This window comes from Pseudophryne corroboree, chromosome 4, assembly GCF_028390025.1.
Source record: "Pseudophryne corroboree isolate aPseCor3 chromosome 4, aPseCor3.hap2, whole genome shotgun sequence".
NCBI classification, from domain to species: Eukaryota; Metazoa; Chordata; class Amphibia; order Anura; family Myobatrachidae; genus Pseudophryne; species Pseudophryne corroboree.
In genome coordinates this window covers 226,596,186-226,622,735 of record NC_086447.1, presented here as the reverse complement: position 1 = coordinate 226,622,735, position 26,550 = coordinate 226,596,186, and the positions used below count along the sequence as shown (strand labels likewise).

Below are 26,550 nucleotides of genomic sequence, written 5' to 3'. Positions count from 1 at the left end.
ATCAGAGGCGGTTGTCGCGCCAGTTTTCTTTCCCTTCTAATTATTTTCTTTACCTCCCATTACCACTTTTTCAATCTCCTCCTGCAAGATGGACTTACCCCAAGAGACTGCGTTCCGGGTTTTCCTGTTGACCCTGTTGTTGACCAGAACAGTCTGTTTCGGTGAGAGTACCAGAGAGGTCGAGAAAGGATCTGGAATGGGTTCTGATGACAAGGACGGATTCGTAGAATTCCAAGAGCAACACAGTCACCGAACAAAGGCGAGTATCAGAAAACGATCTGGTAGTCATGACACTAGGAGACATTGTGAAGGATTGTTAGCTGAAGAAAATTGTATCTGTAGGAATTGTGAAAACATAGTTGAGGACGGGTGCATCCAGAGATGTCAGTCCAGCCTTAATATCAACATGGACCGTCATCCATTGAGTGACTATCACTCATTAGTGGGTAAGGTTTTAAACCAAACAGAATGCTGGGTGTGCTCACAAGTACCTCAAGGTCAGAGCAAGTCAGGACTAGTGCCATACTCTTTAACAATAGGTGAGGTACTTGAATTAAGGGGTGGGAGACCGGTGGACAAGAAATTTAATATTTCTAGGCCTCCTAGTTTGAAGCTCCACCAATATTATGTGGATAGGTCCTTAGTATGTTTTAACATTTCCAATCCCCGAAAGCCGGGAAATTGGGAAGTGACATGGAACAACCAAACCATGGCATTTTCACACAGAGCCAATAGAATGCCCGTAGACTCAGAACTTATACGCCAAATAGCCAACGGTGGGAGATATTTTCAGTATAGGTACACTCTAGGAAGTAGGACCATGCGGGTTGGAGAAGTATCACCAGGATACTGTGCGCATATCATGCAGCCTGATACGTGTACTGAACAGATGAGAGAGTTAGGGATAGGATTTTTCACCTGGAAGGTTTGCAATATGGTGATGTCATATTCTGTCCCATATGTCCTCCCTGTCACAACTGAGGGCCTGAGCTGACGGGAGGCAGCCTCAGTTGTAGGGGCTGAGATGTACCGGAACCTGGGAGGTTGTATCAGACCCCTGGACATGTAAGTAACATGAATAATAACTGCCCGAAGGCGTGACCACGACAACTTAGATAAAAGTCAATGATGTTTATTATGACAACTCCGCAACACAGCAGCAGTAAAAGAAAACGTAAAAGTCAGCAAATAATAAATACAGTTCCTGGGTACTACAGGATGGCAGGAGCCACAGGGCACTGGTAGTGTGAGATAGTTCTTATGATCTTCTAGATGGAAAGTCCTTACCAGGCCCGACTGTAGCAATGGAGATAACCCAGGATTGTGCCAGCTGGTGTTCCAGGAAAAGCTGGGTTGCTGAAGGTAAAACAGCTGCTGTGGATACTGGCTGGAACCAGACTGTTGTTAGCACGGAGTGGATACTGGCTGGAACCAGTTAAATAATAAATGAACTTGGGAGCGATGAAATATGAACTGAAATGTAGAACTTGAGAGCGGAGAAATAATAATACCGGTGGAGAGTGGTAAAGTGTAGAAAGGACACCGGCCCTTTAAGGGAAGCTGTACTCTGCTGGAAGCTGAGCTGGAAGCAGGTAATGTTGTAGCTGGAAACAGATGAATCCACAATGGATTGGAGAGTCAGGCTACACCGCAGGTGGAATGCTGGTGCGGGTCTCTATGGTGGAAGTCTTGAGACAGGAGCTGGAACCTGGAAGACAATCACAGGAGAGAGACAAACAGGAACTAGGTTTGACAACCAAAGCACTGACGCCTTCCTTGCTCAGGCACAGTGTATTTATACCTGCAGCAAGGAAGGGGTTGGCTAGGCAATTATGCAGATTAACAATACTGACAACAGATTGGAGGAAATGATCAGCTGACAGAATCCAAGATGGCTGCGCCCATGCAGACACTTGGAGGGAAGTTTGGTTTGTAATCCATGTGGCAATGAAAACAGCAATGGCGGCGCCGGCCACTGGAGACAGGAGACGCCAGGCTGACAAGTGCACATCCAACCACGCGGACACAGCGGAGGCCGCGGCTGACGTAATCGCCACTCAGACACTCTGCATGCAGAAGCTCAGGGACGGCGGCGGAGGCCGCGGGAGACGCCATGCCAGGTGTAATATGGCGTTTACTGTGACAGCGTCTCAGAGTGACAGGAGAGGATACAGGAATGTAAACATTAGGATAACAGATGGGATCCGGTCCTGGAGCGCTGAGCCAGCCTTAGGAGGCATCTGATGGGTAAGAAATGGCGTCCAGATACCCGGATCGTGACAGCACCCCCCCCTTTAGGAGTGGCCCCAGGACACTTCTTTGGCTTTTGAGGAAACTTGGAATGGAATCTCCGGACCAAGGCAGGAGCATGGACATCAGAAGCATTGGTCCATGAACGTTCCTGAGGACCATAACCCTTCCAGTCAATAAGATATTGTAGTTGACCGAAACGGTGACGTGAGTCCAGGATCTTGGCTACTTCATACTCAACGCCTCGTTGAGTTTGGACTTTCGGAGTTGGAGGAAGTGAGGAATGAAACCGATTCAAGATCAGCGGTTTCAACAGGGAAACATGGAATGTCCTGGGTATTTTTAAGAAGGGAGGCAACTGAAGTCTGTAAGCAACAGGATTGATGACTTGTTCAATCTTGAAAGGACCGATATAGCGAGGTGCAAACTTCATACTGGGAACTCTTAACCTCAAATTCTTCGTGGATAACCATACCCGATCACCCACCTTGAGAGCAGGAACTGCTCGACGCTTCTTATCCGCAAACTTCTTGTACCTGAACGATGCCTTGAGCAGAGCTGATCGTACGCTCTTCCAGATATTGGCAAACTGATGCAAGGTGATATCCACTGCGGGAACAGAAGTTGCTGGAAGCGGTTGGAACTCAGGAACTTTAGGGTGGAATCCAAAGTTAGTGAAGAATGGTGTTGAAGCAGATGAAGAATGATACTGGTTGTTATGACAGAACTCGGCCCAGGGAAGTAATTGAACCCAGTCATCTTGAGAGGAGGACACATAGATGCGGAGGAAGGCCTCCAAGTCCTGATTCACCCTCTCGGTTTGACCATTGGTCTGAGGATGGTAAGCCGTGGAAAACTTTAGCTTGACTTGGAGGACTTGACATAAACTTCGCCAGAATTTGGCTGTGAATTGAACTCCTCGATCTGAGATAATTTCTTCAGGAAGACCGTGGAGTCGGAAGATCTCTTGTATGAATACTTGAGCCAACTTGGAAGCTGACGGAAGACCGGTGAGAGGAATGAAGTGTGCCATCTTGGTGAACCGGTCAACTACCACCCAGATGGTATTGAACTTGTTGCACATGGGTAAGTCTGTAATGAAATCCATCGACAAGTGGGTCCATGGTCGACGGGGAACGGATAGTGGAACCAGTTGCCCCGCAGGCGACTGGCGGGATACTTTATGTTGGGCACACTTTGGGCAAGATGCAATAAACTCCAAGACGTCCTTTTTCAGAGTTGGCCACCAATAGGACCTAGAGATAAACTCCAGGGTTTTTTGGATACCTGTATGTCCGGCAAAACGGAAAGCATGGGCCCAATGCATGAGCTTCTTCCTTAGCATCGGCTTCACAAAACTTTTCCCTGATGGGGGCGTAGAGTCCATCCCTACCGTGGAGAATGCCAACGGATTTATAATAGGATGCTTGTCTGAAGACTCTGACTCATTTTCTTGCTCCCATGAGCGGGAAAGGGCATCGGCCTTGCGATTCTGAGAGCCCGGACAGAACTGGAGTTTAAAGTCGAACCTGGAAAAGAAAAGTGCCCATCTGGCCTGACGAGGGTTGAGACATTGTGCGCCCTTCAGGTATAAAAGGTTCTTGTGGTCTGTAAGTATGGTGATTAAATGAGAAGCTCCCTCCAACAGATACCTCCACTCTTCTAGAGCGAGCTTGATGGCTAGCAACTCCTGGTCGCCAATGGCATAGTTGCGCTCAGCTGGGGAGAACTTCCGGGAGAAGAAACTGCAAGGATGTAAATGGCCATCTTTAGCCCTCTGAGATAACACCGCTCCTACTCCAACGGAGGAGGCATCCACCTCTAGGATGAAAGGAGAGTCGATGTCAGGCTGTTTCAGGACAGGCGCAGAGATGAACCTCTGTTTTAAAAGATGAAAAGCTTGCATGGCTTCTTCAGACCACTTGGACGGGTTAGCACCCTTCTTGGTGAAAGCAGTAATAGGCGCCACAATGGTGGAAAAGTCTCGTATAAACTTTCGGTAATAATTGGCGAACCCTAAGAACCTCTGGACCCCTTTGAGGGTTAAGGGTACCGGCCAATTCTGAATTGCTTGTAGTTTCTCAGGATCCATCTCTAGTCCGGAACCGGACACAATGTACCCTAGAAACGGAATGGACTTGACTTCAAAGACGCATTTTTCTAATTTGCAATAGAGATGATTGACACGGAGACGGGACAGAACCTCTTTAACCCAAAAACGATGTTCCTCTAAATTGTTGGCAAAAATGAGGATATCGTCTAGATAGACCACGACATGACGGTATAGAATGTCTCTGAAAATCTCATTGACAAAATGCTGGAAGACAGCTGGAGCATTGCTCAATCCGAAGGGCATGACGAGGTACTCATAATGTCCGTCACGGGTGTTAAAGGCGGTCTTCCACTCGTCACCCTCACGGATCCGGATGAGATTGTATGCACCTCGCAAGTCCAGCTTTGTAAAGATGGTAGCCCCGCTAACTCTGTCAAAGAGCTCAGTAATCAGGGGTAAAGGATAACGGTTCTTGATGGTAATGTCGTTCAAACCTCTGTAGTCGATGCACGGCCGCAGACCACCATCTTTCTTTTTTACAAAAAAGAAGCCTGCGCCGGCTGGGGAAGAAGAAGGTCGAATGAACCCCTTTGCTAGGTTCTCTTTAATGTATTCCTCCATAGAATGCGTCTCAGGCAGAGACAACGGATAAGTTCGGCCTCGAGGTGGAACCTTCCCTGGAACGAGATCAATCGGGCAGTCCCATTCTCTATGAGGAGGAAGGATATCAGCAGAAGCTTTACTGAACACATCCGTGAAATCTTGATATGGAGGAGGTGGAACATCAGACGACCTGGGGGAGGAAGAACAGACAGGCAATACTTTAAACAAACATGTCTCTGCACAGGAGGAACCCCATGCCAGGATTTGCGTAGTCGTCCAATCAATTGTAGGATTGTGAAGACGGAGCCATGGAAGGCCCAGGACCACAGGATGTGTGGCTCTTGGAATCACTAAAAGTGAAATAAGTTCGGAATGAAGAACTCCCACTCTCAGACGAACTGGTAGAGTCCTTAGAGCAATAACAGTATCAAAAATTTTACTGCCATCCACGGCAGTTAAGGAAAAGGAGGAAGGAAGTCTCTCGGTGGGTAGGGACCACCGTTTAACATAGGCTTCAGTAATAAAGTTCCCAGCTGCTCCGGAATCAAGGAGAGCAATGACGTTCCGATAACGTTGAGCAACTTGAAGCGAGACTGGGAGATTACAATCATGAGGAGATGGAGAGGAGATCATTACTCCTAGCCGGCCCTCTCCTGGGCGAGCTAGGGTTTGGAGTTTTCCCGGACGTTCGGGACAGGCATTGATGGTGTGAGACGGAGCTGCACAGTAAAGACAAAGAGACTCAGAGAGACGTCTTCGGCGCTCAGCAGGAGTTAAACGGGAACGGCCAATTTGCATGGGCTCATCTTTAGATGGTGACAGTTGACGAGGAGGAGGAGCAGAAGATTTTGGAGCAGATGATCTTCCACGCTCAGTTGCTCTCTCTCTGAAACGTAAGTCAACTTTCGTGCAGAGTGAGATTAGCTCATCTAACTTAGAAGGTAAGTCTCTGGTAGCTAACTCATCTTTAATAAGCTCAGATAAGCCATGCCAGAATGCAGCATACAGGGCCTCGTCGTTCCATGCCAGTTCGGATGCCAGGATCTGGAACTGTATCAGATATTGTCCTACAGTACGTGACCCCTGGCGTAAACGGAGAATCTCGGATGAAGCTGAGGTTACCCGGCCTGGCTCGTCGAAGATGCGCCTGAATGTTGACACGAATGCAGTGTAAGAAGATAGCAGGGTGTCGGACCTCTCCCATAACGGTGATGCCCAGTCAAGGGCGGAGCCACTGAGAAGAGAGATGATGTAGGCAATTTTTGTACGGTCACTGGGAAAATTGCCAGGTTGTAGCTCAAACTGAATCTCACACTGGTTGAGAAATCCCCTGCAGAATCTTGGAGATCCGTCAAATTTTGCTGGCGTTGGAAGATGAAGACGTGGAGCAGAGATGGGTAAGGTGGGTGGGGTTATAGCTGGAGTCACTGTGGTTGACGCACCAGATGCGCCTGATCCACAGAGAGTTGTCTGAATCCCATCCAGCCGAGTAGAGAGATCCTGGAGACAGCGGATGATGTGGCCCTGTGCAGCCTCCTGATGTTCTAGTCGGGCTGCCAGTTCTTGCATCGGCCTGGCCGCTTGATCCTGGTCTCCGGCTGGATTCATTAGGTCAGTGCTTACTGTCACAACTGAGGGCCTGAGCTGACGGGAGGCAGCCTCAGTTGTAGGGGCTGAGATGTACCGGAACCTGGGAGGTTGTATCAGACCCCTGGACATGTAAGTAACATGAATAATAACTGCCCGAAGGCGTGACCACGACAACTTAGATAAAAGTCAATGATGTTTATTATGACAACTCCGCAACACAGCAGCAGTAAAAGAAAACGTAAAAGTCAGCAAATAATAAATACAGTTCCTGGGTACTACAGGATGGCAGGAGCCACAGGGCACTGGTAGTGTGAGATAGTTCTTATGATCTTCTAGATGGAAAGTCCTTACCAGGCCCGACTGTAGCAATGGAGATAACCCAGGATTGTGCCAGCTGGTGTTCCAGGAAAAGCTGGGTTGCTGAAGGTAAAACAGCTGCTGTGGATACTGGCTGGAACCAGACTGTTGTTAGCACGGAGTGGATACTGGCTGGAACCAGTTAAATAATAAATGAACTTGGGAGCGATGAAATATGAACTGAAATGTAGAACTTGAGAGCGGAGAAATAATAATACCGGTGGAGAGTGGTAAAGTGTAGAAAGGACACCGGCCCTTTAAGGGAAGCTGTACTCTGCTGGAAGCTGAGCTGGAAGCAGGTAATGTTGTAGCTGGAAACAGATGAATCCACAATGGATTGGAGAGTCAGGCTACACCGCAGGTGGAATGCTGGTGCGGGTCTCTATGGTGGAAGTCTTGAGACAGGAGCTGGAACCTGGAAGACAATCACAGGAGAGAGACAAACAGGAACTAGGTTTGACAACCAAAGCACTGACGCCTTCCTTGCTCAGGCACAGTGTATTTATACCTGCAGCAAGGAAGGGATTGGCTAGGCAATTATGCAGATTAACAATACTGACAACAGATTGGAGGAAATGATCAGCTGACAGAATCCAAGATGGCTGCGCCCATGCAGACACTTGGAGGGAAGTTTGGTTTGTAATCCATGTGGCAATGAAAACAGCAATGGCGGCGCCGGCCACTGGAGACAGGAGACGCCAGGCTGACAAGTGCACATCCAACCACGCGGACACAGTGGAGGCCGCGGCTGACGTAATCGCCACTCAGACACTCTGCATGCAGAAGCTCAGGGACGGCGGCGGAGGCCGCGGGAGACGCCATGCCAGGTGTAATATGGCGTTTACTGTGACAGCGTCTCAGAGTGACAGGAGAGGATACAGGAATGTAAACATTAGGATAACAGATGGGATCCGGTCCTGGAGCGCTGAGCCAGCCTTAGGAGGCATCTGATGGGTAAGAAATGGCGTCCAGATACCCGGATCGTGACACTCCCCGATGATGCATATTTCATATGTGGGAGGAAGGAGTATAAGTGGCTTGCCCCAAACTCAGAGGGATTGTGTTACATTGGAAGAGTGTTGCCAGAAGTAATGACCATTACCCATGATAAGATGAAAGACGTGTTCACCGCAATGCTCAAGCTCCTTACACTCACACTCACTACGAACACATTGTTAAGAGACACCTTATAGATAGGACAGAGCACGCAGCCTCTGATTTGATCCAAGAATCCACGGGGATTCAATTCCTACTCACGTTAAATATCACCCATACCGCCAGAGGAATTATAATTTTTAGGTATATTACTGCGCTAGCGAACCTGATAGACAATATCACCGAGATGTATGATAACACCTTCAGGTATACTGGGAAGGAATTGCAAGCTTACAAAACGGAACTGATCCAGCACAGGATGGTTCTCAATTACCTCACAGCGGTGACAGGCAGGTATTGTGTCACCCTAGCAACTCGGTATGGCGTGAAGTGCTGTACATATATCACAGACAGCACCGATGACCCAACCGAGGTCATAGATCAAAAGATGGACGATATCTTGCAATTGAAGTGGGAGTTCCGAAGGAGACACAACCTTACCCTTACTGCTGTGAGTAATGAACTGACTGGCTGGGTTTCATGGTTGAACCCACGCAATTGGTTCTCAGGTTTAGGAGAATGGGCTCAAAATGTTATCGTGAATGTAGGGAAATTTCTCCTTTGTATCCTGGGAGTTGTCATAATGATTGGATTGATATTTAGATGTGTTCGGATTTTAATGCATTGCAAGCGTTACCTTTACGTTACGTTACAAAAGCGTTACGTTTTGCATTACCAAAGTAATGAGTTTAAGGAGCGAGGGCATTGTTACAACAACTGGTTTAATGTCTGACCCATCAATCGAGACAATGTTGTGATAAGACGTGATTCCACGGTCCGTTTCTTTCACCCGTTTCTCCTTTGTTTTTCTCCAAGGTAAAAAGACATCCACTCGGAAGAAGATTTTGATGAACAGTTCTACAGACCTTTTGATGAACAGTTCTACAGACCTTTTGATGAACAGTTCTACAGACCTTTGATGAACATTTTCACAGACTTTGCGAGACACTTTAGAGACTTTAACTTTCTATGGACACTTGAAAAACTTTGCTTACCACCCACAGCAAAGATACACTGTTATGCACACCAGTGCCTGCAGGAAAGTACTGGTGTCAGGACTGTTATGCACCGGCAACAAATCAATGGCACAGTCATAGGGGCGATGGGGAGGTAGTACCTCTGCAACTTTTTTGGAGAACACGTCCGCAAAATCTGCATAACACCCTGGCAATCCTGGCAAACTTAGCTGCGAGAGCCTGACTGGAAGGCTCAAGCAACTCCTGAAACAATCAGTACCCCAACTAAGAATCTCCCCAGAGACCCAGTCAAATTGAGGATTGTGGGCCCTTAACCAGGGTAACCCCAACACCAATGGGGCAAAAGTACAGACAGTCACATAAAAGGACAATTTTTCAGAGTGTGTGGCTCCAATAAACAAAGAAATCTGGCTAGTGCAAGAGGTAATTTTACCTTGGGATAATGGTTCCCCGTTTAACCCACAAATCTCAATTTCCGATGCCAAGGGTACTAAGGGAACAGAGTGTTTCAGGGCGAATTGGCGGTCCATAAAAACCCCGTCGGCCCCACTGTCCACAAAGGCCTCAGTCTTGACAGTTTGACCGAGGATCTTCAAGGTCACCGGAATGATAAAAGTCTTCTTGGGAAATTCTGACTTCTGGCCTGACAGGATATTTCCCATCACCCTCAGGCCCTGAAGTTTTCCGGCTTTTCTGGGCATGATACTACCACATGACCTTTATTCCCACAGTACAAACACAACCCCTGCTGTCTCCTCCGCGTCTTCTCACGCGAGGAGAGGCGGGTAGCCCCAATCTGCATAGGCTCCTTCGGAAAATTCCTCAGAGTCTGAGGATCCCTTGGGAAGGAAGGAAATCTCAGTCTCCCTTTCAAGCCTACGCTCTCTCAGCCGTCTATCCACCCGGATGGATAACTGCATGAGCTGATCCAAGCTATCAGGCAAGGGATATTGTACCAGTTGGTCCTTTATCTGGTTAGAAAGACCTCTTCGGTACTGGTGTCTCAGGGCTGGGTCATTCCACTGGGTATCATGGGCCAACCTCCGAAACTCCGTACAGTAAACCTCAACTGGCCTTCGCCCTTGCTTAAGGATCGAAATCTGAGCCTCGGCTGAGGCCGTCTTGTCAGGGTCATCATACAACATGCCCAGTGCCGTAAAAAAAAGCATCAACACTTTTAAGCGACGGACAGTCAGGCTGCAACCCATATGCCCAGACCTGTGGGTCTCCTTGTAGCAAGGAAATCACTATGCCCACCCGCTGAATCTCCGACCCAGAAGACTGAGGCCTAAGCCGGAAGTATAGCTTGCAGCTCTCCTTGAAACAAAAGAACTGCGAGCGATCTCCAGAAAAACGATCCGGGAGATTTACTTTCGGCTCCTTAACCCCTGCAGGTGCTGCTGCTGCGGGAGCTCCGCCAGCAGCCTGGGAGGTGTGCATTTTAATGTACAAATCATTAAATTGTCGAGTCAGGACCTGCACCTGATCGACCACCTGTTGCAACGTATTTTGAGGGGTATGCTCCATATTCCCACAAAATTTCAACAGGAGTATTAGGCTGCTGAATATGTTATGCACACCAGTGCCTGCAGGAAAGTACTGGTGTCAGGACTGTTATGCACTCCAGTGCCTGCAGGAATGTACTGGTGTTTGAACTGTTATGCAAAACAAATGGACTTACAGACAGACTGGGGAATATGACATAACGTACACAGAAGGTGATAGGGTAACAAAATACACATAAAGTGAACAGAGAAGCCCAGAGGCTAAGGAACTGGGTATCTCCCTTGTATTAGAACTGCTCAGATGGGAAAAGCAAGATGTTGTGTTTTAATACGTAGAGAACCCGAAATGCTGTTGCTAAGGGCAACAGCAAAACCCTAAAGGGTTACCAACGGGTGTGGCAGTAAACTCCTTGGTCAGAGATGGAATGATAGACACAAGGAGAGTCTCCACAATCCTAATTCTCACTTGCAGTGCACAGGTTCAGCTTACTGCCACTAAACTGACCCCTGACACCTAGCAAAGTGAGACAGGATTAGACAGGCAAGTCTTAGAATACAGCCGCAAACTTGCTAAGTTCACAGAGTAGTAACAGAACCCCAGCAAGCTAAACGACTGACTCCAGTCTTACTGCTAGGTCTGGATTGGCAGAGTGTAATACCAAATCCCCAGGCCTATTTGCAGTAAGCAACAAACAAATACAAAGCTACACAGTACTGGCTAACTTTCAGAAACTGACTAACCAACAAAGATTCAGCAGCATCTGCTTACCCTGAGAAGAGGCCTTATAAAGCAGGTGCTGTCCATGCCCCACTCAGACCTCACAGACTGTGAGCACAAAAACCAGCACCGGATCCCCTGCCATGCACAGAGCCTATAACCACTGCACAGCAAAAGACCCGAACCGGAGTATCAGCTGCGCTCAGGTCACTCCGCTAGCACTTGTCTCCCGGTTGCCATGACGACGTGGCAGCACAGGGCAGCAGACCCTAACAGTACCCCCCCTCTGACGAGGGGTCAAAGAACCCCTACCACCGGGTTTATCAAGGAACTGCGAGAAGAAAGAGCGTATCAGTCTGGGGGCATGAAGATCACAACTGCGCACCCACGACCGCTCCTCCGGGCCATACCCCTTCCAGTGCACCAAAAATGACAGCCGACCCCGAACCACCTTGGAGTCAAGAATCCTTTCAACAACAAACTCCCTCTGGCCACGTATCAGAAGAGGGGAAGGTCTTCCACTGGAAGAAGGATTACTAATCGCCCGTTTTAAAAGGGAACAATGAAATGTTTTATTGATACCCAAAGAACGGGGCAGATCTAACTGAAATGCCACCGGATTGATAACCCTGGTGATCATATAAGGGCCGATGAACCGGGGGCCTAACTTATGAATTGGCTGTCTCAACTTCAAATTCTTGGTAGACAACCAGACGAAGTCTCCTAATTTGAAGCTGCAGGGTCTTTTCCGCTTATCAAAAACCCTTTTGGTCACTAATGACACAGACACAAGGGCTTTCTTCACTTTCCGCCAAATACCTCTAAGGACCGAAACCACAGAGGAACCACCAGGCGTGGAGTCCAGGGGGTCAAAAGAATTGGCCTTAGGATGATGCCCATACACACAAAGGAAGGGAGAGATCCCTGTAGCAGAGTGAGCCGCGTTGTTATAGGCAAACTCCGCCATGGACAGATGAGCAACCCAGTCAGTCTGACACTTGGAGACATAACACCTGAGGAACTGCTCCAAGGACTGGTTCACCCTTTCAGTCTGCCCATTAGACTGCGGATGGTAGCCCGACGACAAGCTGACAGAAATCTGGAGATCGGAACAAAATGCCCTCCAGAATTTGGCCACAAACTGGGATCCGCGGTCAGAGACAACATCAAGTGGCAACCCGTGGAGACGCACAACATGCAGCATAAATAATTCAGACAGGCGTCTGGCCGATGGCAGCCCAACCAGTGGAACGAAGTGCGCCATCTTCGAAAACCTGTCAACGACAACCCAGATGGCTGTCATCCCCGAGGATTTGGGCAAGTCCACCACAAAATCCATTGAAATGTGGGTCCATGGCTTAGATGGGATAGAGAGTGGATGTAATGGGCCAACAGGAACCCCTCTAGGAGTCTTATTTCGGGCACAGATGTCACATGCCCGAACCCACTGATCCACATCCTTAGCCACCGAGGGCCACCACACCGCCCTAGATAGCAACTCCCGAGTTCTGGCAATACCCGGGTGACCTGCAGACTTCTTGGCATGGAATTCCAGGAACACTCGCTGTCTTAACCTAGGAGGCACAAACAAAAGACCTACCGGAAGGTCTGGAGGAGCCTGCTCCTGTGCTCTAAGGACTAATGATAAGAGGTCCTGGGTAATGCCCACTTTAATACATGATGGGGAAACAATGGGCAACGGCTCCTCGGTGGTCTCCTGGATTGGAGCAAAACTCCGCGAGAGCGCATCAGCCTTGATGTTTTTTGACCCAGGGCGATATGTTATCAAAAAATTAAAGCGAGCAAAAAACAAAGCCCATCGTGCCTGCCTGGCATTGAGACGCTTCGCTGACTCTAAATATGCCAGATTCTTATGGTCAGTGAGAATTGAGACCACAAACTTAGCCCCCTCAAGCCAGTGTCTCCACTCCTCGAGTGCATCCTTAATAGCCAACAATTCCCGGTTACCCACGTCATAATTCATCTCGGCAGGCGAAAATTTACGGGAAAAGTAAGCACAGGGATGAAGGCGATTATCAGACACTCCCATCTGAGAAAGCACTGCCCCAATACCCATCTCAGAGGCATCCACCTCCACCACAAAAGGACGCTCTGGATCTGGGTGTCGCAGCACCTTGGCCGAAACAAATGCCCTTTTGAGACGGGCAAAAGCCGCTTTAGCCTCACAAGACCAGTGAGCAACATCCGCCCCTTTCTTAGTGAGTGCCACCAAGGGCGCCACTATAGACGAAAATCCAGCGATAAATCGTCTATAAAAATTCGCAAAGCCCAGGAAACGCTGAAGCGCCTTCAAACTAGTGGGCTGCACCCAATCCAGGACTGCCTGTACCTTGGAACCCTCCATTTGGAAACCTTCTGGGGAGATAATATATCCTAGAAATGCGATTTGCTGAACTTCAAATTCGCACTTCTCCAGCTTCGCCCCAAGCCGGTGGTCTCTGAGTTTCTGGAGGACTAAGCGTACATGCTTCCGATGTTCCTCCAGGGAATGGGAGAAGATTAGGATGTCATCTAAGTATACAACTAAGAATCTATCCAAATATTCCCTGAGCACATCATTCATGAAATCCTGGAAGACTGCCGGGGCATTACAGAGCCCAAAAGGCATCACCAAATATTCGTAATGCCCTGAGTGGGTATTATAGGCAGTCTTCCATTCATCCCCCTCTGTAATTCGGATTAGATTGTACGCACCGCGTAGGTCAATCTTAGAAAAAATGGTGGCAGTACGAAGCTGGTCAAACAAGACCGAAATGAGAGGCAGTGGGTATGAGTTTTTAATCGTGATACGGTTCAATTCCCTGAAGTCGATGCAGGGTCGCAACGAACCGTCCTTTTTACCCACGAAGAAGAACCCCGACCCAACTGGAGACTGTGAAGGTCTGATAAATCCCTTAGCCAAGTTCTCCTGAATGTACTCTGCCATAGCCTGAGTCTCAGGACGTGACAGGGAGTACAACCTGCTCTTGGGAAGCTTAGCATTTGGCAACAAATCAATGGCACAGTCATAGGGGCGATGGGGAGGTAGTACCTCTGCAACTTTTTTGGAGAACACGTCCGCAAAATCTGCATAACACCCTGGCAATCCTGGCAAACTTAGCTGCGAGAGCCTGACTGGAAGGCTCAAGCAACTCCTGAAACAATCAGTACCCCAACTAAGAATCTCCCCAGAGACCCAGTCAAATTGAGGATTGTGGGCCCTTAACCAGGGTAACCCCAACACCAATGGGGCAAAAGTACAGACAGTCACATAAAAGGACAATTTTTCAGAGTGTGTGGCTCCAATAAACAAAGAAATCTGGCTAGTGCAAGAGGTAATTTTACCTTGGGATAATGGTTCCCCGTTTAACCCACAAATCTCAATTTCCGATGCCAAGGGTACTAAGGGAACAGAGTGTTTCAGGGCGAATTGGCGGTCCATAAAAACCCCGTCGGCCCCACTGTCCACAAAGGCCTCAGTCTTGACAGTTTGACCGAGGATCTTCAAGGTCACCGGAATGATAAAAGTCTTCTTGGGAAATTCTGACTTCTGGCCTGACAGGATATTTCCCATCACCCTCAGGCCCTGAAGTTTTCCGGCTTTTCTGGGCATGATACTACCACATGACCTTTATTCCCACAGTACAAACACAACCCCTGCTGTCTCCTCCGCGTCTTCTCACGCGAGGAGAGGCGGGTAGCCCCAATCTGCATAGGCTCCTTCGGAAAATTCCTCAGAGTCTGAGGATCCCTTGGGAAGGAAGGAAATCTCAGTCTCCCTTTCAAGCCTACGCTCTCTCAGCCGTCTATCCACCCGGATGGATAACTGCATGAGCTGATCCAAGCTATCAGGCAAGGGATATTGTACCTGTTGGTCCTTTATCTGGTTAGAAAGACCTCTTCGGTACTGGTGTCTCAGGGCTGGGTCATTCCACTGGGTATCATGGGCCAACCTCCGAAACTCCGTACAGTAAACCTCAACTGGCCTTCGCCCTTGCTTAAGGATCGAAATCTGAGCCTCGGTTGAGGCCGTCTTGTCAGGGTCATCATACAACATGCCCAGTGCCGTAAAAAAAGCATCAACACTTTTAAGCGACGGACAGTCAGGCTGCAACCCATATGCCCAGACCTGTGGGTCTCCTTGTAGCAAGGAAATCACTATGCCCACCCGCTGAATCTCCGACCCAGAAGACTGAGGCCTAAGCCGGAAGTATAGCTTGCAGCTCTCCTTGAAACAAAAGAACTGCGAGCGATCTCCAGAAAAACGATCCGGGAGATTTACTTTCGGCTCCTTAACCCCTGCAGGTGCTGCTGCTGCGGGAGCTCCGCCAGCAGCCTGGGAGGTGTGCATTTTAATGGACAAATCATTAAATTGTCGAGTCAGGACCTGCACCTGATCGACCACCTGTTGCAACGTATTTTGAGGGGTATGCTCCATATTCCCACAAAATTTCAACAGGAGTATTAGGCTGCTGAATATGTTATGCACACCAGTGCCTGCAGGAAAGTACTGGTGTCAGGACTGTTATGCACTCCAGTGCCTGCAGGAATGTACTGGTGTTTGAACTGTTATGCAAAACAAATGGACTTACAGACAGACTGGGGAATATGACATAACGTACACAGAAGGTGATAGGGTAACAAAATACACATAAAGTGAACAGAGAAGCCCAGAGGCTAAGGAACTGGGTATCTCCCTTGTATTAGAACTGCTCAGATGGGAAAAGCAAGATGTTGTGTTTTAATACGTAGAGAACCCGAAATGCTGTTGCTAAGGGCAACAGCAAAACCCTAAAGGGTTACCAACGGGTGTGGCAGTAAACTCCTTGGTCAGAGATGGAATGATAGACACAAGGAGAGTCTCCACAATCCTAAATCTCACTTGCAGTGCACAGGTTCAGCTTACTGCCACTAAACTGACCCCTGACACCTAGCAAAGTGAGACAGGATTAGACAGGCAAGTCTTAGAATACAGCCGCAAACTTGCTAAGTTCACAGAGTAGTAACAGAACCCCAGCAAGCTAAACGACTGACTCCAGTCTTACTGCTAGGTCTGGATTGGCAGAGTGTAATACCAAATCCCCAGGCCTATTTGCAGTAAGCAACAAACAAATACAAAGCTACACAGTACTGGCTAACTTTCAGAAACTGACTAACCAACAAAGATTCAGCAGCATCTGCTTACCCTGAGAAGAGGCCTTATAAAGCAGGTGCTGTCCACGCCCCACTCAGACCTCACAGACTGTGAGCACAAAAACCAGCACCGGATCCCCTGCCATGCACAGAGCCTATAACCACTGCACAGCAAAAGACCCGAACCGGAGTATCAGCTGCGCTCAGGTCACTCCGCTAGCACTTGTCTCCCGGTTGCCATGACGACGTGGCAGCACAGGGCAGGAGACCCTAACATACACCTATCCGGACAAGACTTCAACAAGACATCCAAGGACAATTACACACATTATCATATGAATGTATTTATAACACATGTTTCTTATCTTCATCTCTACGATCTTCAGGTAGTGACACACATAGTCGACAGGTGATATAGGTACATATATTAGCACTCACATATTTTCCCCCTCCATGTATCATCAACTAATGTGCACCCCATTTGTTGGAACTAAAAGCCGAAAAGAGCTCGGTAGTGTTTGTTAGCCCACTTACAGACCCTTAATATGGGATAAGAAGGATTTAATGTATACTTCGCAATACCTCGAAGCTTATCTAGAACATGTATGGTACGATGATACATGACCCCTCAGACATGAATTTCATACATACATGCTTTTACTATCCCACTAGGTCATACATTTCCCACCTTCTCCTTTCCTCCCTCCACCCAATCATCTATAAGTATTTCATTGTATTGTATATTTTTCTGCTTAATTGTTTAGATAGTGGCAGTTATTGTTGACTGCCAAAGGGTGGACTGTCAAAGTCGAATAATATCATGATGCATACCCCTTGTACTAACCCCCTCATGCACATGCACGCTGCTCGTGCACCTGTTCCCCCGTGCGTACACATACCCGCAAGTTGCGTAAGATCGCTCCGGCGATCGTGCGCATGAGATGTGTATTTACGGCGGAGTTTGTGAGCATGTAGCGTGCGACTCGATCGTAGCATATTTGACCCAAATAGTGCATTTTGTAGTTAATATTCCCCTAGACCATGTCAGCGAGTATGATTAGTTTAAACTGTTCCTGGACAGAGGGATTCCTACTTGCAAGATAGGAAGGGTCAGATAAAGGTTGAAAGGTGGTGTCTAGTATCCAGCTGTAGGGTATTTTAAGAGTAACATTCCGGTGTTAGTTAGGAAAGGATCGCTTGCTCCTGCGTATAGTTATGTACAGAAGTAGATTATGAACATTAACTGTATTTGCTGTAAATTACACATGCGGCGGGAATCCTGAGGATACCTCCCACCAGAGCAGTTGGGGAAAGACACAGCCCACCTGTTCAAATCCACCTATGACCTTAGCTGTAATGTAGAGACACATCCCTGTGTCCAATGAACAATGAGATTACAGGTACCATTGTATTGTGAATGTATGTTGTGTATATAAAGACCACTGTTGCCTGGCCAGCCTCATGTCTCTGAAGGCTTTCTACCTGAATAGCTGAGGACTGGATTCCAGGTCGCGCATGCGAAAGATTCCCCACGTATGTATATTCTCTGTAGCCATTGTTCGTCTTATTCTCTGTTATTCTGTTAGATTTCTGTGTTAGCTTGTAGTGTATAACTTGTATTGTTTTCCCCTTTTTCTCTGAATAATCCACGGCAGTGTTAGAGCTGCTGTGGTTTCAACCAAACCCGGTGTTGTGTTTTCACTTTCCTGCAAAGGGCTCTCTTAGCGTCTCAATCGCTTAAACAGCATACACATTGTTAAGGTTTTTAAGCGTTACATCATTACAGTATTTGACTACTAAGGTTTAGAGTATAAGCATATTCTTACTGTGTTTTATTAACAAGGTTTAAAGGTTATCAACTGTGTGTGCGCCCGCTGTGTGTATTCCGCACACTCAGCGCAGCGTGTGTACGCCAAGTGCGTACCACGTGCGGGACTCTGTACGCAAATAGCGTACAAAGTGCGAAGCATGTGCACGTGGTCTAGCGGCCATAGCGGCTCCACGGTAATAGTGTATAGCTTTATGTTTAAAGATAATAATTGACATATATATATATATATATATGACTTCAGGAAACATGAATTTTTAGACTCCTATATACATGACATTATAAATATTAAGAAACAATGCAATATATGTAATACTCGGAATGTTGGACATGTAATATGCCCTTAGTACTAGGCATGTTATATGATAAGCAAAGATAAGGAGATCTGGGTCTGTCATGTGCATGTACATAAGGAGACGTCTTTTTGTAACATTATTGACAGATGATAATGGATTCAACCCATCAGCTTATAACAATGTTTGAGATACATATAATTGTTCTTAAAACTGTATATGGTAATATATGGGATACAAATAGACAGGTGGTATTAAAATCCTGCTCTTTGTGAAATCCCAGGTATATACAGGTATTTATAATGGAATATATATATGTATATATTGGAGGAACATATCCTCAAACCACCTAGTGATAGTAAGTATGTATTGCAGCCCTCTGACCAGATTCTTAGGAATTGGAAGATGGGCGGGACAAGGTTCTTTTGGAAGATCCTGGAAAAGTTTAATAGCTGATATATCTCTCATAAGGTGACACAATATTGGATAAAAAATGCCTGATGGCGCATAATTGACACATACAGAGTTTCACTGGAAACTTGTCATTTTATAATCATATAAATTTCATTTAAAAAGAGGTTCTATTTCGTCTGACTCCAGAAGCCTGTCTGTAATGGCTTCAAAATAGAAACAAATAACAAATTATTGGTAAGGAGTCGCGCTATAGAACCAATTAAATCAATTCTACACCGGTCTTAATTAAAAATATTTATTGATTATACAGATAAGAAAAAACATATCATTTAGCATATAATAAAACCAGGTGTAATAGCAACACCCTCTGATGTATAGCCAGTTGATATAGATACAAAATGTAACAAAAAAAAAAAGGAAAAAAGGAACTCTCGTTTTTTTGGGGGCACTCATTGAAAATTATTATTTTCTAAAATATAACTTTTATTATTTAAGGTTAAAATATTCTGGCACAAACCTAGACATTGACATGAACATATACACATAAATAAATAACAATAATAGACAATAAAGCCACACCTAGATTTTTGTGTGGCACAATGTCACAGTGGGAGATAAGCGTATTTGTATTAGAGCCAGTGATATCACCACTGACCCTGGTCACATCAATTGTGAAACAGTATAATTAGCTGGTAGAAAAACACAAAAAAACGTGTTACCAAAAACCTCCACCAATTATAATTCATATGACTTGTCAAACAATTATATATGTACACAATGGTATTAATTATATCCGTGACGCAGCCAATATCCTCACTAATTCCATGACATGTATTCTCTTAAAGAGGTAGTAGCGAAATATTTAAAAATTCAAATCTACAGGATAAGAATATCCATAATGCAGGTGAATATATGATATTAATTTGTGTTAGTACAAATACTATTCATTTTCCCAGTGCAGTGTAATAATAAGTATACTGTTGACATTAACCAATTCTTTATAAAAAGGAGAGATCCAGTAATTAAAGCACCCTGATCAGCCTTTCAGGTAATGACACAATTGCTCACAATGATAATAAACAGCAGTATTGAACGTATCAGGAAACAGGGTGGTCTTCTGGCTGTCGGTAAGCCGGCGGTCGGGCTCCCGGCGCCGGGATGCTGGTCGCCGGGAGCCCGACCGCCGGCCACCCGTAGTGAACCCAGGAAACAACCTCAGGCAGAATTATATCACTAGCTGCTAGCATATAGCTATTTGGAGGTTTCAATGTAGCAAAATATATTTCATCCTGACAGATGGATATTTAAAGGTTTAAATGTAGCAAAATATACATTGTCCTGACAGATAGTATAACAGATATATGCTTAATCCCTGAGTCAGCAGGACAGAGAGGGATCAACGTTGATTATTAAATATATGAAAGAAAAGAGAGACAAAAAGACACTCCTATCATTGGTGCAGCGGGGTGGCATCTGTTTGCTCTGTGACAAGCATTATACAGCAAATGAGCGTGTCCCGTCTGCATCTAAGGGTTAGAACAGGGGTGGGGAACCTCCGACCCGCGGGCCGTATACGGCCCGCGAAGCCGTTTGGTCCGGCCCACCAGCTTGTGTTAGTGAGACACGCTGCCGCTCAGTCCGGCGGCAGCGTGTCTCAGCTGTCAGAACAGGGAGACAGGGAGGAGAGCGTGGCTGTTGGGTGGGAGCGGCGGCGTGTAGTACTTCAAACCAGCCGCCGGTCCGTGAGCCAATCAGGAGCCGCGGCTGCCGGTCCACGAGCTCTGATTGTCTCTCGAACCGGCGGCTGGTTTCAAGTCCTACACGCCGCCGCCCAACATATCCGCGCTCTCCACCGTGTCCCGCCAAAAGGAGCACGGTAAGAAGCACGGACGGGAGAGGGGAGGGGGGAGGGCATCTGTATACCTGGCACTGTGGGGACATCTGTATAACTGGCACTGTGAGGGGCATTTGTATACCTGGCACTGTGAGGGGCATTTGTATACCTGGCACTGTGGGGGCATCTGTATACCTGGCACTGTGGGGACATCTGTATACCTGGCACTGTGAGGGGTATTTGTATACCTGGCACTGTAGGGGCATCTGTATACCTGGCACTGTGGGGGGGCATTTGTATACCTGGCACTGTGGGGGCATCTGTATACCTGGCACTGTGGGGGCAATTGTGGATCTGGCACCGCACTATTGGAGGCATATGTGTAGCACGTCCCATTTTAACTGGCCACACCCATTTTTTGGGCGCGTGCGCGCCTCCGGCGTGCACACACAGTACCTCTAAGGGGCAGACCTACTGGGGGGCAGGGTAATTTTTTAAGTTGAGAATTTTTGTATGGCCCCCGAAGGATTTTATAAATATCCAAATGGCCCTCGGTAGAAAAAAGGTTCCCCACCCCTGGGTTAGAAAAAGAATATTTGCTTCTGCTTTTGTCAAGATCACCCCGGGCACCCTGATGAGTCCCTTATGAATCAGCGCAGGGGGTCCTCTGGGTTGTCATTGACAATGATAGAGCATGAAAAGAAGAAATGAAGGTATAGTTGTATTATTAGCAAAAGTTAGTAAAGTGCAGTAATTCCCTTCTGTTTGTAAGCTGCTTCTCTGCATGTGTAGAAACATTGATGCAGAGTGAGCGTTACAACGGTAGCACCTATAGTGCCTGGAAGGAAGTAGATAGATGGCAGTGCTGGAACCCTAATGGTAGCAGCGATCCTGATGCCGTAAGGTATTGCAGGATCCGCTGCCCACCATGCGGACCAGCTAGTTGCTACCCGAGTAGAGTGAAAGTACCTGAGAGTAAGATTGTCAGGGTGTGTGGTTACGAGTACACTGTGCTGGGTATGCGGCATCCCGTTCGGCCGTCTGAAGGGACGCCGCATACCCAGCGGAAGCAGAACTGGTGCTCTGATCCTGAGATCCGGCAATGTCTGGTTTCTTAGGCTTACCTCTTGTGCCTCTAGCTGCGTTGGAGGCCCCCTGGCCCAAGAACGAAAATCTAGAGGACCAAAAGGACTGAGTAGACAGTCCTGGTAGGTAGATCTAGCAGGCAAAGCTCCTGAAGGGAAAAATGTGGATTTCCCAGCAGTAGCTTTGGCGATCCATGCATCCAATTCACCTCCAAAGAGTCATTCACCTGTAAAGGGAAGAGATTCCACTTTACGACTTGAGACAGCGTCAGCAATCCACTGACGCAACCATATGGCTCTGCGAGCAGACACAGCCATAGCATGGGTCCTAGCATTAATATTGCCAATCTCTTTAAGGGAGTCACAGAGGACTCTTGCCATGTCCTGAATGTGTTTTAGAAAAGTTACAGTAGTAACTATGGTCATATCACCTGAAAGACCTTCCTGAATTTGAGAAGCCCAGGAATGAATTGCATCTGTCATCCAGCAACCAGCAATGAGCGGTCTTTGAGCTATACCTGCAGCAGTGTAGATAGATTTTAGAGTGGCCTCAATTTTCCTATCTGCTGGGTCCTTTACCGTAAAGGAGTCTGGAGCAGGAAGCACCACCTTTTTAGAAAGGCGAGCGACTGATACATCTACTGCTGGAGGTTCTTTCCAAAATTTTCTGCCTTCAGGGGCAAAGGGGAATGTATGCAGAAACAGTTTGGACACCTGATATTTTTTATATGGATTTTTCCAGGCTATTTTAAATAAGTCATCCAATTCCTTGGAATCAGGAAATTTGACTGTCAGTTTGTCTTGTGGGAGGAAAAATTACTGTTGAGTATTAGTATCCTCCAGGGGGAGCTTTAACACATCCCAAATAGCCAATATGAGGGGTTCAATACCCTGGGTAGGGGTGGAATCCCCACTTATGGGGTCCACATCATCCCCATCATCCTGTATATCATCAGTATCTGATAGAAGTGCAGGTAGGGCATGTTTTTGTGCACCTGTTGCAGACAGGGGGGATGTTTAGCAGTTAGACTTGCCACTGCTTGTTGCAGTTCCTGAGTTTTATTTGCATTTGTAGTGAGCTGAGATGACATATCAGACATCATAGTTTTGATAGCCCCCAACCGGGAGGGCTCTGGACTCTCCCCCACAGTGATATCAGCATTCTGAGATGACTGATGACACTGCTCACATGATATTGAGCCAGATGAACTAGGGGAGAATCTATCATTACAAACACTGCATAACTTCTGTTTTACCATATTGAATAAGAAAAACAGGTACAATATACATACAACACAGCCTGAAATACAATACAAGCCTGTCCTATTGCATGTGAGAGGAGACGCAGGAGAGAGGACACCAGCGCACCCAACGCTGCACAGCCCCAGTGAGGCTGCCAGCATTTATGTATGTAAACAACAGTGAGACTGTATTATGAAAAAATCCCTCAGAGGGATGTTACTTGTGCACACTATAGTGGCTCTCCCCCTCTACACCCGGTACCAGTGATCCAGGGACTGTTATGGAGGAGCTGTTGAGGCTGCTGCTGCTATGCAGAGGAAGGCACCAAAATGCAGCTGAGCCCACTCTCATGTAGCTCCGCCCCCCGCCATGGCGTTGGAGCTACTGTTTTATATTTATACTGGCCATGTTTCCCTATGTTTGTATCCTCACATAAATGCTTGGTACAATGTATTTTAGTCAGTCTCACGCAGGGCTACAGTGGGTCCTCCCTAGGAGGAACCCGTATGCCTCACCCGCGCTTCAGCCATACAGTGAACCGGGGACCCCCCTAGTGGGGTCCCCGGTGAGTACTCACCACCGATGATCACCTTCAGACAGCATTAGAGGTGTGCGGCATGCTGCTGCTGCGACAGCCAAGGCGCCATGCCCCGCTGAACAAACAGACCCTCAGGATGATGGTCCTGCAGCGGGAAGCTGCTCTGCAACTGAAGAGGCCGGTGACCGCCCTCCCCCCCACCTAACTCCCACGGTGTAGGTATGCTGTTGCCCAAACTGCATAACGAAAGAAATAAAACTTTAAAAGAAATTGAAGAAAAACTCTGGAACTTGCAGAGTGTGCATCCTCTCCTGAGGGCACTTTTTTTCTAAACTGAGCTGTAGGAGGAGGCATAGAGGGGAGGAGCCAGCATACCCAGTTGAAGAAATTTAAAGTGCACTGGCTCCTTTGGACCCGTCTATACCTCATCGTACTAATCTGTCCCCAACATCCCTTATGGATGCTAGAGAAACAGATAATTGACAAGTGCCGCCAACAGTGCCCCCTACCCTGCAGCGCTATGTGCGGTGTTCCCTCCGCACATACCTACTTACGGCCCTGAACACACCCTTCCTTATACAGTACATCAATTAATTTATTTGTGTCAGAAAAGCTTTGCAGTGTGAAGGAACACTACCAAGATCAGTGGACAATCCCCCCAACTCTACAGGACTTTCAAATAGGCTGGAAAACTTTGCTGTGATGCGGTCATTCATTATCCAAGTGAGAATTATACATCTATACCTGCCAGTACTTCCATTAAGAAATTTGAACGTACACCTATTGTGGAAGAGAAGACACCCCATTCATATCCGACTACACATGCTACAGGGATGCGGTCAAGATCCCGCTGGACGGAATCCCGGTGGTCGAAATACCAACACCGGAATCCCGATCGGCACAATCCCGACATTCTCCCTCCGTGGGTGTCCACGACACCCATAGAGGGAGAATAAAATACGCGAGGCACCGTGCCCGCAGCGTGGCGAGCGTAGCGAGCCCACAAGGGGCTGCGTTCTGCTCGCCACCCCTGTCGGGATTGTGCTGGTCGGTATTCCGGTGTCGGTATTTTGACCGCCGGGATCCCATCCAGCAGGATTTCGTACTGATCCCATGCTACAGACCCCCAAAAATCAGTATTGTGTGCGAATTACCTCTGAAAAGTTAACAGCAATTAACTGATGTGGGACTGAAGTCTTACAGTAACCCAGCCAACACAAGGATTTAACTGTTGTTTTATTTAATTCCTATCTCTTTCCCAGGATCTGGTGGCACATTTATTTCTGTCAAACAATAATTTCCTAAGTAGGACATCACATAACACAAGAAAACTGGTTATGATGACTACAGACTCATTATGTAAACATCCACAAAATACTGCATATGGCATGCATAAATTATCTAACCTAATAACTGAATAGATTACTCACCTTCCTTACAGATAATCAAGGGTCCAACAAGTCCAGAATACACATCCCTAGGACCATCAATATGTGAATGATAAACCCTGGTCACACAGTCCTCAACCCAGTCAGTTGGCCCTTGATCTTCAACAACATCCCATGTGTAAGTATACGATTCACCAGGCTTGACAGCATCTCCTTTATTCTGGGCCTTTGAGGAATTATCTGGATAAATTGCTCCTGTAAGGAAATCAATCAGGCTTTGTGAAGTTGTACCATTGACTGAAATAGTTTTTTAAATATCTTATTTTGACCTCCTAATGTAATACTTTCATCAAGGGTAACTTTAGAACATTTTGCTTTGACCTATCAGAAGGGCTGTATTCAAAGTGAGATGCAAATGAGATTTGCAGATTTTTTTTGTTATGTGCATTAGCAAATTTCCACAGTCCGTAATTGCGCTTGCCTAGAAAGTTCTTATTAATGGATGCTCTCATCCTGGTGTACGTAAGTGTAGCACTGATGATAACGTGATTGGTCACACACTGTAAAAAACACGAATTGAAGAAAAAAACTTAAAACTGCTACAACCAGAGGTTAAAGTGAGCCGTAACGGGGCGGAACTGCTTTCCGTCAGTTACATTTGGAGACGGAATACAGTTCCACCCCGTTACGGCTCACTTTAACCTCTAGTTGAAGCAGTTTTAAGGTTCCGCCTCCTCCAGCTCACCTAATCCGATGTCAGCCCGACACAGCAGGGAGATGCCAGGCGCCCGCTGAGATTTTGTTACCAGTGGGCACCCGGCTCACTCCCCACAGCGGCAGCTGGAGGGGTCCTGAAGCGAGCACTATGGGAGGGACATCATGACATCTCTCCCAGAGTTCAGAGGAGCGGGCGCTTGATCAGAGGTAAGGCAGCGGTCGGAGACACGAGCGAGGTTTGGGTAAGTATTGTTTTTTTGTGTGTGTGTGTGTGTGCATGTGTGTGCGTGTGTGTGTGTAAGGGCACTACCAAAGGGACAATACTACAGGGGGCATTACTATGTGTACTACTACCGGGGCACTACCAAAGGGGCATTAATGCTGGGGGCACTACTACAGGTGGCACTACTAATGGGGGCAATACTACAGGGGGCATTACTACTGGGGGCTTTACTACGGGGGCATTACTAATGGGGGCACTACTACAGGAGGCATTACTACTGGGGGCACTGCTAATGTGGGGACTGCATAAGGGGCATCACTTCAGGTGGCATAATGGGCACTGCATAAAGGGCATCACTACTATGGGCTCTGCATAAGGGGCACTACCACTGTGAGCATTGCATAAGGGGCACTACTGCTGTGGGAATTGTATAAGGGACACTACTGCTGTGGGTATTATGTGATTAGTGGCACTACTATTGTGGGCATTGTGTATAAGTGGCAGTACCGTGGGCATTGTGTACAAGGGGCACTACTGTGTGTCATAACAAGAATAAGGGACACTAGTATGTTGTGTAATGTGAATAAGATGGTGTTACTGTGCAGCGTAATGTGAATTGGGTATACTATTGCGTGACACGCCCCTTT

The 26,550-nt window shown here is 47.1% G+C and overlaps 1 protein-coding gene across 2 annotated transcripts in view; it reads right to left on the bottom strand.

The window, feature by feature from the left end:
* The window catches only part of LOC134909253 (ceruloplasmin-like), a 219,061-nt gene that overhangs the window by 147,148 nt on the left and 45,363 nt on the right, over window positions 1-26,550 (bottom strand). For both annotated transcript variants that reach the window (XM_063915952.1, XM_063915951.1), the window contains exon 3: window positions 25,006-25,218. In XM_063915952.1, coding sequence (XP_063772022.1) covers window positions 25,006-25,218 — 213 coding nt within the window. The remainder of the gene's footprint in view (window positions 1-25,005; window positions 25,219-26,550) is intronic.